At 41.2% G+C, this 18,995-nt stretch overlaps 1 protein-coding gene across 4 annotated transcripts in view; it reads left to right on the forward strand.

Moving 5' to 3' along the window:
* Positions 1-3,264: 3,264 nt before the first annotated feature.
* The window catches only part of rgs12b (regulator of G protein signaling 12b), a 76,242-nt gene continuing 60,511 nt past the window's right edge, over positions 3,265-18,995 (forward strand). For all 4 annotated transcript variants that reach the window (XM_038307291.1, XM_038307292.1, XM_038307293.1 and 1 more), the window contains exons 1-5: positions 3,265-3,417; positions 5,474-6,749; positions 8,272-8,511; positions 10,788-11,777; positions 17,466-17,585. In XM_038307291.1, the coding sequence (XP_038163219.1) occupies positions 5,670-6,749; positions 8,272-8,511; positions 10,788-11,777; positions 17,466-17,585 (2,430 nt within the window). In that variant the 5' untranslated portion in view covers positions 3,265-3,417; positions 5,474-5,669. The remainder of the gene's footprint in view (positions 3,418-5,473; positions 6,750-8,271; positions 8,512-10,787; positions 11,778-17,465; positions 17,586-18,995) is intronic.

Consider the following 18,995-nt stretch of genomic DNA (forward strand, 5'->3'; position numbering starts at 1 on the left):
TCCAGTTCGAGAGGGAGAAATGCTCATATTCAGCTGGCTAGAAAAACTACAATAATCAGGGGATTTGTTGCTATTAGTTTTTGCACTACACTTTTCTGTAGTATTAAGCGTACTGCTGCTGTACAGCAGCCATTAAGATGAGTGGTTTAATTAAAGGTATTAGCAGGATTACCAGGTCGCTGCCATATGCTCCATGACACAATGAGAGTAAGAGATCTAAACGTTGCCAATGTATAATGATATTTTCTGATCATGCAGATGGTGTCTGGGTTTTCCTCTTACTGGCTACTATTTTTTTTTTGTCAGAAATGTTCTTATATCTAAACTAAGTAGAAAAGCACACCTAAGCCTGCAACTCTTTGCTCATAAATCACAACCATAAATAAAAAACAACAACTTATAATAACTAAGGTTCTTAAATATAAACTAAAGGTCACCAATCAGTTCTAAAAGCATCTTTAAATGAACTCTTGCTGAACCTGGGAGAACCACCGAACTAGATTATTGCATTACAAGGAGTTTCAATCTGAGTCTATTTTACTCATACCAGCGGTAATCCATGGTCCTGTCTTACTTCTTTTTATTGATTATTTTTAAAACTGGACACAGTTGGCAGACTGCTTGTTTTTGCAGCTAAATGCTGCATATGTAGGTATTTTTACTGCACGTCTCAGTGGGAGTGGGGAGTACCAGCATGGCGGACGGTGGCTTCATTTTTTTTCAATCAGCATTCCAGTGAATAAGTAAAGATCAGTGGGCAGCTCCCCATCAGTTGTGTGGGGATGTGATAATGAACTTCTGCTTTTACTTCTTTGTCTGTTTGAAAAGTGTGGCGCTCTATTTCTGGCAGCTGAGATCCATAATGATCATTACAGTCCAACAAGCGCTGCACCCTTTTAATCATCTTGGTCAGGGGTCTTCAATGTTCCAGGTCAAGGACCCCCAAACTGATGGCGAAATGGAGCAGGGACCCCCTAATTATATATATTTGTATTTTGTATTTTCTTCTCTTTTTATTTATTTGTAAAGTGACATTGAGTGTCTAGAAAAGCGCTGTTAAATAAAATGTATTATTATTATATATGGTATGAAATTGTGTTAAATCAAACTGGTCCTATAGTCACTCTATTACAGATGGAGTAATGTAACGAAGGTAATTTCTCCCTGGGATTATTAAAGTATTTCTGATTCTGATTCCTCATTGATGGGACAGGTGTTGTGAATGAAACGGTGCCCAGCTTGAAAGAGCTCTGGTGTGTTGCTGAATGTGTGCATTGATGACTGAAAGACATCTTCTGCCTCCATTTATCTGTTTACTGCAGTGTGTTGAATTCATGTTAATGTGGATTTAAATACATTTCAATCAGTGGAAAAATTGCAGGGGGGGAAGATATAAACAAAAAAAGTCTAATCAACCAAAATATTCGCGACCCCCATGCTGTACCTCCGTGGACCCCCTGGGGGTCGCGGACCCCCTGTTGAAGACCTCCGATCTTGATGTTAACAGCAGCACAAAATGCTTCTGTAATAATTGTTTCTGCCTGCTATGCTGAGGTGCTTTTCTACCGTAATAACAGTAAACGGTATAATCGGGGACATTTCCAGGGACAGCTTTAACCGAGGACAGGTGGTCCAAAATGGGTACTTTCCCCAGAAATTGGGGATCTCTGGTCACTCTGTCATGTGGCGGCCTAGTGGTTAGGGCATTGCTCTTGGCCCCCAGAGATTCTGAGTTCAAGCCCAACTTCCACGGACTGACACTCTGGGTCCCTGAGCAAGACTTAACCCCACACTGCTCCCCGGGCGCCGCACAATGGCAGCCCACTGCTCCCCAGAGGGGATGGGTTAAATGCAGAGGAAAATTTCTCCAGTGTCAAAAGTAAACACATTTATTACTTAAGTAGAAGTATAGATACTGCAGTTTCAAAACAATCTGGTAAAAGTATCAACTTGACCTCTTTACTCAAGTGAAAGTGAAAAAGTATGTGCTCCAAAAACTACTTAAAGTATAAAAGTATAAAGTAACCTTTAAAGAAACAGCCAGATGCCAATATAGGAATTGAAAGCTCAATTTTTAGACTAATTTGACATTTTTTTGAGATAGTGCCAAGAGTAATGAGTAACGTTTGTTTTAAAAAATTTAAGGAATAGAAAGCACAGATACTTGTTTGAAAATGTAATGAGTAAAAGTGTACTTAAGTACAGTCAGTATTTGTACTTTGTTACCTCTGCCAGTGTGAGATTAATAAAGTTCAATTATTATTATCAAAGACCATAATATAACACTGTCTTAAATAAAATTTTAAATTAGTCATGCAATATTGTCATTTAGAGGAAAAAATTATTTTAATTAAGGAATAATAATCCTCAAAATAGTTAAAAAGGAGTGAGTGGAATTTATTATTTTTACTTTTTGAATTAATTGACTGGATTTCAGCTTCAGAGCAGCAGCTTAGATGGGTGACATGTTTAACCTAAATCAACAAATAATCCAGAGTATAAACGGATTTTAACTCTATCTCTATTCAAAATGCTTGAACCTATAAAAAAAGATCAAATATGAAAGTTTTTTTTACGTTGAAGTTAAGCTTCAATCTAAAAGTCACCAGTACAGTATTGTTTTAGTCAATGGCGTAACAACACAACAATAGGGCCGACAGCAACATTATCTGGGTGGGCCCCATATGCAGTACAACACCTCTGGATTACCTAGAATTCCAAGTTGTAGAGTAAAAAATAAAATACTCAAATACGTCGTTCTTTTAAGATCTTTATTGCGGTTTGAAACATGTTATATAAGCATATTTTCTTACCAACTGATCTAATGAACTATACACAGTTATTAACATAGTAATTAAAAGTACCACTGTCTGCTTTGCTATATCATGTTGAAATCTGGCATGTCTTGGGGTATAAATACTTTTTAATTTTCAAATTGTACATTTCAAATAGAATGTTGGTATGTATATGCTGGGGTACATTTTGAAAAATAAATCTCAAATGTCTTTTTCATTTTAATTAAGTAAAAGGATGAGCAGTGTTAAAGAAGAAAATGCAAACAGGTTTATTGATTACTAATTTCATTTATGAGTCAAAAAATGCCTCCACATTCTTAAAATGAAAAAGCATTTCTGGAAATGATTTTTCATTTGAAATATGGTAACGATTTGCTTCCATACTGGACATGATAAAGCCTCCTAAACTAAAAGCCTGTGCTTCAGTCAGGGGGTCCCACCACGTCTGCACGCCCTTTTCCCTGCTGCCCACTCTAAACACACCTCCTCCCAATCCTCCTCCTCCTTCGCCAGATGGTGCAGTCTTTTTCTTTTGTTTACCCATCGCCTCAGAGTTTACCTAACATAGCTTAGCGACAGAACTATGGGATGTCTCTGAGCAGCATCACCGCTGGACACGCACGTAAGTCCTGTTTCAAATCTCCGCATGAGTGAACCCGTTGCTGCAAACACATTTACCAGGAAAGAAAAAGGAACCTGCGTCCACATCTTTAACTTGGCCATCCCAACTCGGACGTCTTTCTTTTTTTTTTCCTTTTTTTTTTAGCCAGCTATAAAGTCGTTGTAAACATAGTTTCCCTCCCTCACTACTTTAATTAGAAACGTTTTGCTTTTTTTAAAAATGGCAGCTTCTGCAGTTTGAGGCTCGCGGCGCTTACTGACACCTGTGGAATCCGTTACCGTTAGAAGTTTTACTTGTGATTTCTCAGGCTAACTTCTTGGTCAGTTTTATCAGCGCGACCCGTTGACAGACAGCGGGGAGAACCAATGAGAGAGCAGAACGGGTCTGTGTATAGTTCCGTTGCTAAGGTAACAGACCGACATTCCAAAGATGTGGAACAAAAAGAGGCGGGGCCTCAAGCTGTAGCACGGGTGTGTGAACGCCACGACAGGGGACTTAACTGAAAGGAGGAAACTTTGTGAAACGGACCTAAACTGATTGCAAACATGCAGCCGTGACAGGTTAAAGTCGGCGATTTTGATTGCATGCCGTCTGGAACAGCTAACAGCCATGGCTAACTCTACTAGCATGCTCACCTAACGAAGCGAACGTCAATGTAAACATGTCAATTATGAACATGGATTCCTTTTACAAAAAAGTCCAATAGTTTAAGTTGAGACAGTTAAACATGAGCAAAGAAAAATAAAACAAATATTGACATTAAATCGTTACAGAACTCAGATATGTCCTTATAGGTGTACCTGCAGCACCACCTCTCACCTGTCCCACCTATTGGAGGTAAACATGAGGACACACTGTTTGTGATTACAGGAAAATGAATCTAAATCTGGACTAAGTTGGTTAAAAAAAAACAAAAAAAATTAATCAAAAACACACATTTATTGATTGTGGCTTGTAGGTAAGAAAAAGGAAACAAAAAAGTCTGTCAGAAAATGAGAGAGGTAACATAGGACCACCTTAATCAAGGATATTGGTACCCAGGTGTTGGCCTGCTGAAAGGTGCATTCATCTACTGTTCATAATGAGCAATCACCAGTAAACTGGGACTTGCTTTTGCAACATGATTATTATCCTGTTTCAATTACACCAACACCGCAGTCATACAGGTGCCAAATCCTGTGGGTAAATAAAATCAGTAAGCCTTTTACAGCTGCTTTTTGTATCTCTGCTTCTGTCTCCTTGAACCCCAGTCGGCCTCAGTAGATGGTCGCTCACACTGAGCCTGGTTCTGCTGGAGGTTCCTTCCTGTTAAAAGGGAGTTTTTCCTCTCCACTGTCGCTACAAGCATGCTTAGTGTGAGGGATTGCTCTCAAGTCAATGAGTCGATGCAATCAACTGGTTTTCCTTAGATAGAAAACTTTAAATCAATTTGACTGTATGATCTGGTGAACTGTAAAGGGCCTTGAGATAACATGTGATGTAAATTGGCGCTATAGAAATAAACTGAATTGAAATTGAACTGAATTGAATTGCTCTGTCTTCACACAGTGAACCAACACAGCACATGACATGGCTCCTCAGATCACAACTGCCTGGGGATACTTCAAACTGGACCTCTTATGTACTCTTCTTCTAGAACTTGATTTAAATTAACTTTGTAGTTTGTGTAACTCTGTTTCATGTCCATCTTTACTGCTGTTCTTTTCCTTCCCCTTATCGCCTTGATACAATTTCTATCATACAGCTCTGTGAGCAGTGTCTTGTTGCTTATCATGTGGAAATCATCAGAACTGCCTGCAGTTAAGATGGCATATTTCAACGTTTATACACTAGATATACATTTGTCTTGGTTTTCAGACAATGTTTTAATCATCCTAAAAACATTAGGTCATTATCATCAGAAGCCGCAAAATTAAATGCAAAATTTCCATTTTTGAATGGGATCACTTAAATAAAGTTACTCTTTGATGATGGTTTCATTGATTATGTGTGAAATAAACTTGAACAGCTTTAAATGATCCTGATAAAGTGACTGCTTTCTCATGTTCTGCCTCAGGTGTCTTTTGGCAGAAAGAAGGACTGACACCGTGATGGGATCCCTCACAGGGTTGTGTTAAACCTTGAAGTCTTCTTCTCACCTATGTGCTGCATTCTGAGCTGCTGCTCATCTTTTGGAAGCAGGCCAGCTGAGACAGATGTCGGACATGCCTCCAACCCAGAGCGTAAAATGATCAACTGAAACCATCCGTTTGATGGACAAGAAAAGGTTTCCTGGCACAATGTCCAGGCAAATGGATTCGGCGTCCAAGAGACGCCCCTGTGCAGGAAGTGGCTTGATCTTTCCTCAGCCCTCGCAACTGTCTGCCACTGTCCAGTACGGTTGTATTCAGGCGGTAGAGGTTGCAAGAGGAAGAACAGGGTATGGCTTCACACTGACAGGCCAAGGGCCTTGTGTCCTCAGCTGCATCCTTAAAGGAAGTCCTGCAGACTATGTGGGACTGCGCTCAGGAGACTGCATTCTCTCAGTCAATGACATCAACGTCTCCAAGGCTTCGCATGAAGATGTGGTCAAACTGATCGGACGCTGCTCTGGGGTTCTGAAGCTTGTCATTGCTGAGGCAGAGCGCCACAGACGCCACCCTCAGCGCGCTGCTGGAGGTCGACACCACAGCAGCAATGCTATGGGGCCGGCTTACCTGGATTCCTGCTCCAGCGATGATGAGCTGGACGTTTTTTACAGCAATGGTGCAAGCAACAGCAATAACGGCCGGTCGGGCTGTGGAACTAAAGGAGGCTGGTACAAACCCAGAGTGGATTCCAAACAGCTTGGCATCAACAGAGCAGAGAAGGTGGTGGCAGAGCTTCAATCTGGAGGGATCTTTAACATGATCTTTGAAAACTCCAGCCACTCGTCCAGCAGCTCCGACAAGGACAGACCTGGGGTCAGCCTCTCCTCAAAGCCGCGTCGGCTGTCTGATCCAGAGTTCCATCCGTACCGGAACGCCTCCTGTTCCCAGAGCAACCCCAACCTCCTCTCCGAGGAGGAGATGGCCCAGGTGCTGAATGATGACTCCGTCTTCCTGGAGTCCAACTTCCGTCACCTCCACCTTCACCATCATGAAGAGCAAGACATGGATGTAGGAGAGGGTGCTGACTTTGGTCTGGAGCCCAGTGAGGAAATCCTCAACGTGGGGATGATCGTGGGGTACCTGGGCTCCATAGAGCTCGCCTCAACAGGCACCAACCTGGAGAACGACAGTCTGCAAGCCATCAGAGGGAGCATGAGGCGCCTGAGGGCGGAGCAAAAGATTCATTCACTGGTCCTCATGAAGGTTCACTTGATGCTTCTTGTTACTTTAAACACTTTTAAACAGTTATTTTTAAGGCTGCTGCTATGTTAGAAAAAATAAGTAAAATTACTGAGCTACCGTTGCTATTTAGTCGCTAGACCCTGAACACATCCTAGAGAAACCAAACACTTTTGCTTTTCCATCATCAAGCCCTTTGGAATTCCCTGACAGCTCTTCTTCTTTAGCTGCTAGGTTTCATGAATCAGACTCCGCCTTATAAGCATAGTCCTCCAAATATTTAATTGAATATTGAATATTTCCAGCCCCACCATAAACTGTTCACTTGCAGAAATATCCAGGATGAGGCTTGAGAATACCGACCAAGAGAAAATGCTCAAAAGTTGACACCTTCAGGGTTGACCAACCTTGATTTAAAGCTGCATACTTTGAAAAGTCAGATGCCGTGTACAGAACATTTTTACTATCAGGAGAGATAAAGACTGAGCTGTTTAGAGGAGTCAACATGAGCTTTTCAAACCAACTAACACTGAGGTGGTAGAATCAGGTTTGGGGTATGTTTAATTTCTAGCTGTAATACATTGAACATTGTAGACAAATGAACAGATGGAGAGCTATATCCAACTCCAGTAACTGTAGCTCAATTTACCAGGTAGATGGTTGAAATGCAGCGAGTGCAGGGTGTTCCAATAATGATACCAAATAAAACTGCTTTTGGATTGGAAAAAAGCTGGGTTAACATTACGTTTCTGGATTTACTGACTTAAGAGTTTCTGAATTTTTGTGGACTGTGATTAAAAGCTTATTAGATGCCAGTTTGAACCAGATTGTCACGGCTTAGAACAAAGGACCCAGTATTCGAGGCAAGACAGTGGAATTACTCAAAAAGTGTTGATTTAATACAAACAGATCTGTGGTAACAGCTGCTAGGACACCTAAGGCAGGACACTTTGCCTTAACCGTTCAGTCCGTGCCCAAAGAACAAGTTAGGATCCAGGTGGTGGGCTGCCAACAAGATGCGGCGTCGTCGCTCAGAGTGTTCCAGATGCTGCAGCCCCGGAGAGCAAGCAGGAGTCCGAATCCAGGTCAGGCAAACAGAACAGGAACAGGCAGGCTCAGAGGTTGAGAGACAGACAAGGAAATCAGAAACACTAAGGTACGCTAAAAACACTCTTACCACAGGCTGGAGAATAATCTCTTTACTCGCTTCAGTGAAATAATCTGGCCCTGATGACTGGATGAAAGCAGCTTAAATAGAGGCAGTAGCAGGTGGATTAGATAAGGGTAATGAGAAACCGGGCAGAATTGGACAGGTGAATGAAATGAGTAATTAAGCCAGTCAATCAGCACCAAGATTAATGTGTAACAGGGCCTTTAACCATAATCTTATTGAATAAATGTAGCCTAGATCAAACATTAACTTCCATTTGTATCAACACCAAAACAAAAGGATTAATTGAAGCATGCACTTACCTAACTATACTTTCTACATGTGGAAACCTTATAGTCTATGAGGTAGTAAGTTGCATCGGTTTGATCTGAACAGGTCCTGCATGACAGCGTGCTCCTGTGCAGCGACAGAGGTCAGGTTCTGGCCACCTATCCTGCAGAGAAACTAGCCTTTAGCGCCTGCTGTCCCGACGATCGTCGCTTCTTCGGACTGGTGACCATGCAAGCCACAGACGACCACAACGGCCGTTACTTCAGCAACGGGCGGGACGAAGAGGGGTGTCTGAGGACCTCGTGCCATGTGTTCATTGTGGACCCGGAACTATGTCATCACCAGGTAAGCCCAACCTAAGTAATTGGAAAAAAAAGGTTTAATTTCGTTCCCCTATGACCAGAGGTCTCTTTTCCTTAACATATGATTGGAACAAACAAGTTTTTCCTCTAATGGCAACTTTCTACCAGCGGCTTGCTGTTTGCTACTAACTCTTATATTAGGAGGACTAGACTTAGTTCTCTAAGAAACAAATACAAATTTTGGTCTTACAGTAGATTTCAAGACCCCAGAAATCATCTCTGTGATCCATAAAGTTTGAAATTTTTTCCGGGTTATTTTGAATTTGCCTCTATGAGGTTTGCCAGATCTATGGCAAAGAAGCCTTAGCTGAATCCTCATCTTGGATTTTTGCCCTTACTTCAGGGAAACTTCCATCTGCTTCATGTTTGATGTGTTTGACTTGTGAACAACGATCCTCAAGTGTATCCATAGATTCTCATTTCAATTAAAGTCTAAAATTTTTTTAGGTCAATCAAACACATTTAAACGTTTTCCTTTTAAATCACTATAGTTGCTATAGCAGAACTCTTTAGGTCATTAGCTACGTTTACATGGACACAACTAATCGGATTGAAGGCCTGATCAGATCAAAAATGTTTCATGTAAACATGTCAGACTGAAGATTCTAATCCGATTCGGTCCGATCGGATCTAAATTTAATTCCGAAAGAGAGAGGTGGTTTTTGCTGATCGCCATTCCAATTGGCGTCCATGTAAACACCCATTCGGATCTTAAGAGTAAAATAATCTTCACTGCGCATGTGTGCGACGTCAGCGTGACGTTTTTCCGCCTTGTCAACAACAGGAAACCACCGGTCGCTCTCGCTCTCGCTGTGAACATCATGGCGGGGGGAGTCTAGGAACGCCGACTTATACACTCAAGTTCATTTAAAGCTGCAGGAAGCAGGAATTTATCCTCCTCCTCTTCCTCTTTTCTCTCTCCACAGCCCACTCGCTCTCCCACGCCGGTTCAATCGCTCATTCTCTACATTTTCTCTCGTACATTTCGCTGCCAAGCGCTTTTTTTCCTCCTCTCTCCTTTTTTCTTTCCGCTCGCTCCGAGCGCATCGTTTGTCAGGCCTCCCAAAAACCAGACGCAGACAGAACTGCCAAGTTTGGCAGGAAGTTCTGCGCATGCTTAAAAGATTTAATCTGATCCAACGCTTGGTACATGTATACACACGTCATGATCGGACCATTTCATTTAGTGTCCATGTAAACGGAGATTTTGAATTTCCGATCAACCAAGGTTTGGTCGGATTGGGGAAATTTTGCGCATGTAAACGTAGCTAATGTCTAACTTATCCTCCCAGCCCCAATTTACAACCAGACTTGTGGTTATTTTTTTCTCAAGAACTTCCCTGTATTTAGCAACACCCATTTCCCCTTGACTATGACCAGTTTCCCAGTCCCTGCTGCTGAAAACCATTGCCACAGTATGCTGCTGCCGCTACCATGTTTCACAGTGACGATGGTAATGTCTTGGTGACAAGCCTTTTCCTTGGTGACTTAAAAGCTCAACTTTAGTCTCATCTGACGAGAACTTCTCCCTCCATTCATTTTAAGAGTCACCAAAACACTTTTTGACCAACTAAAAACATACCTGCTGCTCTCTTTTGTCTCTGTGCTCCCTCTCTAATTAATGCCCACCTGGCCTGGTTTGGTCTGGGGGTCAGTTTTTTCTGGTACCATGTTTAAATTGTGCTAAATCAAAGATGACCTCACTCTTACATTAATGTCTAGTTTAGAGAGCTCCTTGGTGTTCATGGTTTAATGCTTGGTGGTGTTCAGTCCATGAGGACTTCCTGATTAGTGGGATTTTACTGACAGATCATGTGACCCCGGGTGGACTAGTTTGATATAATTAGGTGATTTTTTAAGGCAATTGTCTGCAGCAGAATTAGGGCTGGGTGATTAATCAATAAAATCAACTAATTGCATATATTTTTTTGTGTTTTTTAGAAAATCTTTTTTTTATTAATCCTCTTGTTATGCTTCTATAGCTCAGAGTGACTTCAGCTCATCACTTTTTATTTTTAGATGTGATCTTATAACTAATCAAATAGTGTGATACCACCAGCTGGAAGCATTTAGTTTGTTGTATTTTGATTGTTTTTTGTGAAACATGATTATTATACATTATTTTTCATAGCTTGAATTTTTATTCTTATTGCTCTTCATCACATACTCTAAGAAGAAATGCATTTAATTCACAGGCTGTGTGTGGGAGCATAAATACTCTCCTAAATGGCATCATTGTTGTTTCTGTTGCACGGACAGGTCCACATGGGGGTAGCCAGAAGGTTCGGCTTTGAGTGTACTCCTGATCCAGACACAGGCGGCTGCCTGGAGTTCCCCCCCAGTTCCCAGCCTCTGCTCCAGTTCGTCTCCGTCCTCTACCGAGATATGGGAGATAATATTGAGGGGGTTCGGGCCCGCGCTTTCCACGACCCAGACAACGACGCCCAACAGAACCACAGCACCAGCAGCAACAGCGATAGCGGAATCGGAAACTTTTTACCCGAGGAGAAGAGCAACAGAGTTCTTTTGGTCGACCTGGGAGGGCCTCCCAGTCACACCCACATGTCTGGAGCACGTCACTGGGACAGCCCGCCTTCATCCCAGCAGGCCTGGAGCCCCATCCTGGGAGCTGCTGCCTCTCACCCGCCCCCTCCGCCCCCTCCTCCTCCTCCGATGCTCAGAAATGGTCACTACCTTCATGATGCGCACCTTGCAGAGCTCCCTCACCCTCTCCCTCTGGCTCACCCTGACCTGCCGAGCAGACTCTCACGAGGACTCAACCCGCACCACTACTCAGCGGGGAAGCTGGGAGGAGCCATGGTGGGAGGAGACAGGAGAGGGGCTGGAGGAGGGGTGGAACCTCAGAGGTGGCTGCCAGTCCATGTGCTGAGAGACTGGCGTCAGCAACACCACCACCACAGCCACTTCCAGGGTCTGAGCAGCGATCAGGAGTCCTACGCCGAGTCCACCGACGGATGGTCCTCAGCCAACTGCAGCACCCTGCCCCCACCTATGAATAAGATCCCTGCCGACCGCTACCGGGCCCCACTGGCCCCAGGGGACCACATGCATCCACCTGGGGTCAGTCAGCCTCCTCCTCCTCTTCCCTCACACCCACACAGCAACCGGCTCACCGCCCAGAAAGATGAGTGGGCTAAGAAGCTGTTCGGAGACCGGGAGCGTAACAGAGCGAGGAAAGCTGAAAGAGAAAAAAAACGAGAGGCAAACTCCAAGGAGGTAGAGAAAAAGGTACGTTTTTAACAAAGTCAGTTAAACAAATGCAACTTCGATCACTTTTTATTCCTGCTCATATGTTGTTCGGAAGTTTCAGCTAAAGGCTCTGAATAGAGCACAAATGTCCTGCTCTGTTTGGGACTGTGAGAGAGTGGTGTTAGAAGTGACTGGGAGATGAGAAAGCTTGGTCACAGGCTGCTCCCCCACATCACATATTCCTGGTTTGGAAATTTACTTTGACTAGAGAGCGTTCAAGGTTACAGATTATTGAGGCTATAAATCCATGTGTGCTCACCCTGCATTTTGAGTCCTCTCGTCAAGGTCTAATGTTTACAGCATGCGGCTCCAAAACCCATACACCCTTCCTCCTTAGACGTTAAAACTTCTCAGTTAGAAAGAGCCAACATTTACAAACACTGATAACACTGAGCAAATGAAACAGGCTGATTCCTTAGACTTGATAAAATGCACGGATGGGTTATTTATCCTCTCTGCTCCAGTATCAGATCATGTATTATGCACTAAGCGGACATCTGCCGTCAGCCGAAAACCACCTGTCTTCCACAAAGGAGCAGATTCCTCGCAGTTTGGGGAATTTTGAAATTCTGTAAATGCAGGTGATTAATTTCCACATATATTGTTTATATAATGTTTATACCAAGAAAGCAAAAATAAAAACCCAACTATCCACTTTGACTAAAGCACATGAGGAACATTTTGACAATCCATCCACAGGTTCTTGACTAAAATAATAAACTGTTAGATGTTTTTCTCTAATCCACTCTACTGTAGTGTTTTATGTTCAGGGTATTCTCTTTCTTTTTGTCACAGCATTAGCATTTTTCTTCAGGCCTTTTCTTCTTTATCTTATTCTCAGCTGTAGCAGGTCTTTATGCAGAGCTTTCTCACTCTTACCGCTGAAACACTTTGAGGTTTGGGTTTCCAGCCACTGGAATACCCTAACCCATCTGCCACTGTGTTTGAGTTTGTTGTGTTCTTTCATGAAATATTTTCGTCTAACCTTCAGCTGTGGTGTATTCTCAAACTAAACATACTGTGTAACAGCTTGATATGCACAGAAGTTCACCCTTAACAATAAAGCGTTCTCTGTCTAAGCACAAATAGGAACTTTTAACAGGTATCTTCTTTCTGAGGCCCAAACTTTAACTTTTAGAGCTCTCTATGTAAAAAAAATAAACAACAAAAAAAACACACGATGGCACCACAATATCTGAGCTCGAGGAAAACTTGGAGGAAATCACCCCCCATCTGGAAAAGATCCACCTGTTTGTAGATAATCCGTTACTACAGAATCAGAGCCTCTAGAATAGATGATTAAAAAAATGACCCTAAACCTTTTCTAGAAGGGAAGCAGCCATCACTGCTGTTGGTTTTAGATCTTGGCATTGTGTTATAATACATGCCTGTATGCTTCAGAATAGTAATGGGTTGGTTTGTTATGGGATTCACTCAGAAAACCTTTACAAAAATATATAAAGGATTCTCAGTAATTATACAAAAACATCTGACATAGTCTAATTTACTGACTGATAAGTAGATTGTTATTGTCATAGTGCTGTCTGTGACATCTATTAAAGGTTTTGCTGGCTATGATCTTTATAGCCTTTATTCTATCACAGAAACAGTATAGAAAATATTAAAGTGATATTATGTGGGTATAATTGTAGTGTCTGCGATGGTAGCCAGCCTGCAGACGGCTGGTTTACAGACACGTTGCCTAAACTCCACCAACTGCATCATCACCATAATATCCATGCCTTGTCGAGCTTGTTGTATCGCTGCCCCTTGGCTCTGTGCATCATTTTGAAGTGGAAATACGGGATCATGTTTCTGGCCCCTTAGTGATGGAAAACTGGAGCAGCCTTCTTTCAGCCAGCTGCCCAGCAGTGTGCAGCGGTAGGGAGAGTTAGGTTAGAGGCAGGGCTCCTAATCCCGCCTCTGAAATGAGAAGAATTATAGGATGTTTATTTTTAGAGATGATCAGATATTAGATATTTTTTTAAATACACTTACTCAGTTACTTTTACAGTAGTTTTACAGCGTTGTACTTTTTACTTCTTCTTGAGCAAAAATATGTTAAGTTAGCTCTACTCTTACTTGAGTCAATTTTTTTGCTGCTCCATCCATTATGAGTAACTTCACTTAATGAAAACAAGCTTAAACAAATAAGCACCATTAAGAGACACACTTATTTTTGTTTGTTTGGTTAAACTGTAATTTCCATCTGCTGAGTCACCTGAGTGAGAGTACAGTAAACAGTACACTAGAATTTAACCTGTTCTACATACTTTGACTATTAATGTTTTATATCTAAAAATATGTATTTTGAACAGTCTTAATTCTGTTTCAATATTTTATTGTATAATTATGGCATGTTATATGTTTATCTCCATCTCATTCTTTGAAACACCAGAATGTGCATATCACTGAATATTTTGTCCAATTTTACATCATTTTTGTAAAATACTCTAATGTTTGTTGTTATGATCATGGTTAATAATTAGATCAGTTACAAAATACTTGTTTAGTCTTACTAAAGTAGAAATATGATCTATCACTACTCTCCTCTGCTTGTGACTCACATTTACTGTATTTACTGTAAAGTCTAAGAAAGATGTTTTCTAATTGTAAAGAATATATTATTTCCATTAATCCTACCTTTATAAATGAAAACAGCCTCTGCTTCGAGCTGAATGCAGGACAAACGCTGCAGCCAGTCTCCCTTAAAACTGGAGGAAGCAGATGTTTTTAATCTTGAAGCTGATTGGCTGAGAGGTTCCTGGGACCCTCTAGGGACAATCAGAGGAAGTAGGAACAATGCCAAAGCAGGGCAGAGAATGACATTCGGGAAGATGAACGTTGAAGGTGTTATGGACTGGTAAAGATCTCACAATTAGTATCAGGAGCATGAAAGCTTCCTCCCTCAGTGGCTTTGCTCCACTGTATTAGTTATTAATGTTAGACAACTAAAAATGTCTACCTATTAACAGGTGATGTTTGCTCCTTGTTTAACACTTGGTGGCACTGTCTCACTTCTCTCTCTAGGCGTCCTGCTCATTCAATTTTCCCTGCTTTCATTACCTCTGAAATATGGTGATACCTAAAGAAGGTGCAGAGTTAAAGTTTGAGTTAATTTCACTTGTAACAAAGTTGTGTCTTAATGTTTTTATGTAAAAGCTTTGGCTTACTTGTCTGAAAGTTTCTGGATGGATAAATAATATATACATCTTTTTGGTCAGATGCATTCTTAGTTAAAATACATATCTGCTTTTATTAACCCAGCCTGCTGCATTGATTTAGTTTTAGTTTTCTGTTTGTGAATCTTTATTATATGAAGAGATGTGTTGTTATGAAGGATTTTTTAATGTATTGTTGATTATGTGTTTATCAGTGTGTTTTAATGTTGAGGATAAGTCTCACAGATAAGAGATTTTAATTTTTCCTGCTTTATTTTTCCATAAAAACACCAAGAACAGCCTCCTCTTTACCAGTTCTTTCCCAATTTGTGTTTCTCCATAAAATGTCTTTGGCTTCCTTCCTCACGTTCAGCACTACTAATGGGGTTAAAAAAAAGGTCATATGTTAGTAAGTTAGGGAGTGTAGTGCCTACACATTTAATCAGCTGTTTGAATCTTTATTATCTGGACGTATGAGGGAATGCACGGACGTAGAGTTGACTCTGTATCCAGGCAACACCGCTGCAACTGCCTGATGAAACGCAGCAACAGCCTTTCTAAACAAGCGGTCTGATTCAGCTCGCGTCTGTCCTCTCAAACCTGTCGGCGTCGTTTAATTACCTGTCTCCCTCTATGACCTGGGGTCCGGTCTAGAATGCTGCCGTCTACAGTCAGACGTAGTTCAGTTTGTTTGTGGAAATGCAGCAGCTGTCAGAGCGACCGCTGATGAATCGCCGTCTACTGTGATTTATTTGCAGCAGTCAGTCCTCAGTGAGATGACGTCATTTTCAATTTGCTTTGGGTCATCCATGTGACTGATGTGATGCTCTGAGGTTTCTGGCAGTGTCTCGCTGCAGGGATGTTGGAGTCTTACTCCAATTAGCACTTTTCCATGGCAGCACGTCTGCAAACATCATAAAGTTTTAATGTTTTTCTAACCTGCTGCTCTCCGTCATTAGTTGGTATCTCCAAATACCAAACCATGTGACAGAGATGGTGCATATAGAGTGAGGAAAATACGTATTTGAACACACTGCTATTTTACAAGTTCTCCCACTAAGTAATCATGTCTAAAATTGTCATTGTAGGTGCATTTCCACTGTGAGAGATATAATCTAGGCTGTATTATACAAATAAATAGTTAAAAAACCAAATATTTTGATTTCTGGATTTTGTTTTAGACTATGTCATGGTAATTATGCAGGTTTTTTGTAATCTTTGCATTAGGACCGTGAGATTGATGTAACAGTTGGAGAACAACAGGACTGTACATGCATGCTTATACCATGTGGAATGTAGTATGTAGGGGATAAAATGTGCTCCAATTAGGAAAACATACAGTCCCAGACACATTTCTAGGTGTTTTCCCAGCTCTTTAAAGCTTAGTTCTCTTAGAAGAAGTTATAAGTCAGTTTTCCCTATTTGTTGTATTTTCACTGCCTGTAGTCATACTTAAGTTTGTAAGTTATTTGTAATTTGAGACATTAACATGAATGAGTTGAAAGTCCTCTTTAATGGCCAGGTGAGTGTAACACTCTTCATTGCTCACGTTGTCTTTAAAAATTCTAAAAGAAAACCAAACAATGTAAAGATGAACTGTGACGAGATCTCAAAGCGAGCTAGAGGCAACTAAAGATCTAACTAAAGAAGAAGGTGTTCAATTTCTTTGAACTGTGTTTCATCTAAATCTTCTCTAAAGAGATGTGTGGTGAAAAAACAAAAAAAGATTCTACTGTACCTCATATTAGATGGGTTGGATTTTCTTTGAAGTTTTTTTTTTTTTTACTGTAATTTTTCAGGAACCCTTAAAAAGAAGTTAATAATGCTTTTACTAATTATTATTATTACCATTATTACTGCTGTCATGTTCTTGGACTGTGGGAGGAACCCGGAGTACCCAGAGAGAACCCATGCATGCATTGGAAGAACATGCAACATGTGGACTCAAGGAATCCAACCCAGTGCCTTCTTGGTGGAAGGCATCGGTGCTACCAACTGTGCTACCGTACAGGCAGTGCCAAGAAAACCTTCCAAAACAATTTGTTTTCCAAAGTACATATATAAATTTTTGATCTTTATCAGCCTCTGCATCTTAAATCGCTGTAGTCACCTTTTAAAAACAGGCAGGGATGCTGTAAATAAAAAAATTCACAGACATACATGTTTACAAGAGCCCATGTTTTGGGTGAATATGAACTGGTGATATAAAACACAACACACGAGTTCTACATAATTTTCTAGTTAGAGTATACAAAAAAACAACAACAACTCTGAAGTTACATTCAGAGCACACAGGATCCTGTTCAACTATTTATCTTACTGGTTCCTTGAGTTTAGGACCGTCTTTGAGCAGAGAAGAAGAGGAAAAGAACCTACAGTCAGAACCTGTAGATTCTTATTAATTAGCCTACTTCAATGGTTTCTCACTAAGTGGCAAACAGGTGTTTAGTAAGACCTTTGTTGGAGCACAGCAGCTGAACCTAATGTTATCCCTTATTGACCTCAGGGTGGTCGGTTCCGCGGTTTGACGATGGGATTCCCTCCTCTACCCCAGCGCTCTTCAGCCAGACGCTCTTTTGGGCGCTCCAAGCGCCTCAGCATGGCTCGCTCCCTGGACGACTTGGAGGTGAGTAACTCTTGCACTCGTACTTACTGCACTGTGGTTTTATTTCTTTGGCAGGAAATAAATAATAACATAGAAACAGCATGGAAACCATTACTATCACACATAACATTATCTTATAAAAAAAACAACAACAACTCAGCGTTGCTTTTTTGTGACAGAATATCCCTCCATCTGGTTGCTGATCTTTCAAGCTGGTTGCCAACTTTTTGAAAACTAATCCTCCAGTAGGATATAATGTTGGGCTTTTCCATTTTTCAGTGACGGTTATTGTTCTTAGATTAAAAGCTTATTTCCCTCCTACACCAATGAAGCATGGCAATGTCTTCTCATTACTTTATACATACTCTCTGAGACAAACTGATGCTTCTAATCACACCCCTAAACTCCCGGCCTCTTTGCTTTATGCCTCAAAGAACTAAAGCAAAATGTTACCTGAACCTGGTCTGAGCTAGCTGTACCTCATATTATGGCCAGTCCATATATACAGATTGGATTCTATTCTGAAGCCTCTACTTGCAGCCGTTGGTTGTTGTTTCTCCCGTCTGTGCAATATGTTCCCAACTGTTTTAATGGCATCGTAATAAATTATTTGGCCTACTGAATTACCTGACTTGAACCGGATCACTTGTGCAGCTTGGCCGAGTGTAACATGGCTCCATTGTCCCAGGAACGGTTCCTCTGCCGTTCTTTTAGCTCCAAGAAATGACCTGGAGTGAAGTCATTTGAGAACCATGAGTTTTGCCCAACAATATGCTTATTTAGAGGTTTTTTTCATGAAGTCAAAATTCAGCCTGTGTGTTTTAAAACTTGGGCGAACAGATACACCATTAGATACTCCTAGTTTTTATTTCATTTGTTCCAAATACAAATTGCAAAAATCCTACTCGTAACTAAAAGCATAAACTGAAGTGTTACTGCTGTGAAGAGTCGTCTGTGTGTTTACGTTAGAGGGAGAGTCTTACTGTCTAAGGCTCTTTTCATAACAGAGGCTTTGAGATAGAAATCACAGTTAAATGTTTCCGCTGTTTAGTGGTGACTGGGGCACCCTGGGAGGACACAGCGCAAAAACACACCACCGTTGCTTCACTAGTGACAGTTTTTTCCCTCTATGCATTTTTCTCATTCTTTCTTTTTGCAACAGGAAGCAAAACATGAGATAAAAGGCTTAAATTGATGTTTTCTTGTTTGTTTGAAAACTCAAAGTTGCTAAGTTCTATTTTTTGCTGGTAACTTTGAATAAACTTCATACATTTAGACTTTGTCAGATTAAAGAAGCCTGTCACAAAGTTCTAGGAATCCTCCTTTGATGATTGCTGAAAAAGATTCTGCCTGAACAACAGGCGGTGCATCCTGACCTGACAGGACAATGACAGGAAGTTATTGGATGAGCTTTGTCAGCTCAAGTATGGA

The sequence above is a fragment of the Cyprinodon tularosa genome, unplaced genomic scaffold (assembly GCF_016077235.1).
Source record: "Cyprinodon tularosa strain WSP-4 unplaced genomic scaffold, ASM1607723v1 ctg607, whole genome shotgun sequence".
NCBI classification, from domain to species: Eukaryota; Metazoa; Chordata; class Actinopteri; order Cyprinodontiformes; family Cyprinodontidae; genus Cyprinodon; species Cyprinodon tularosa.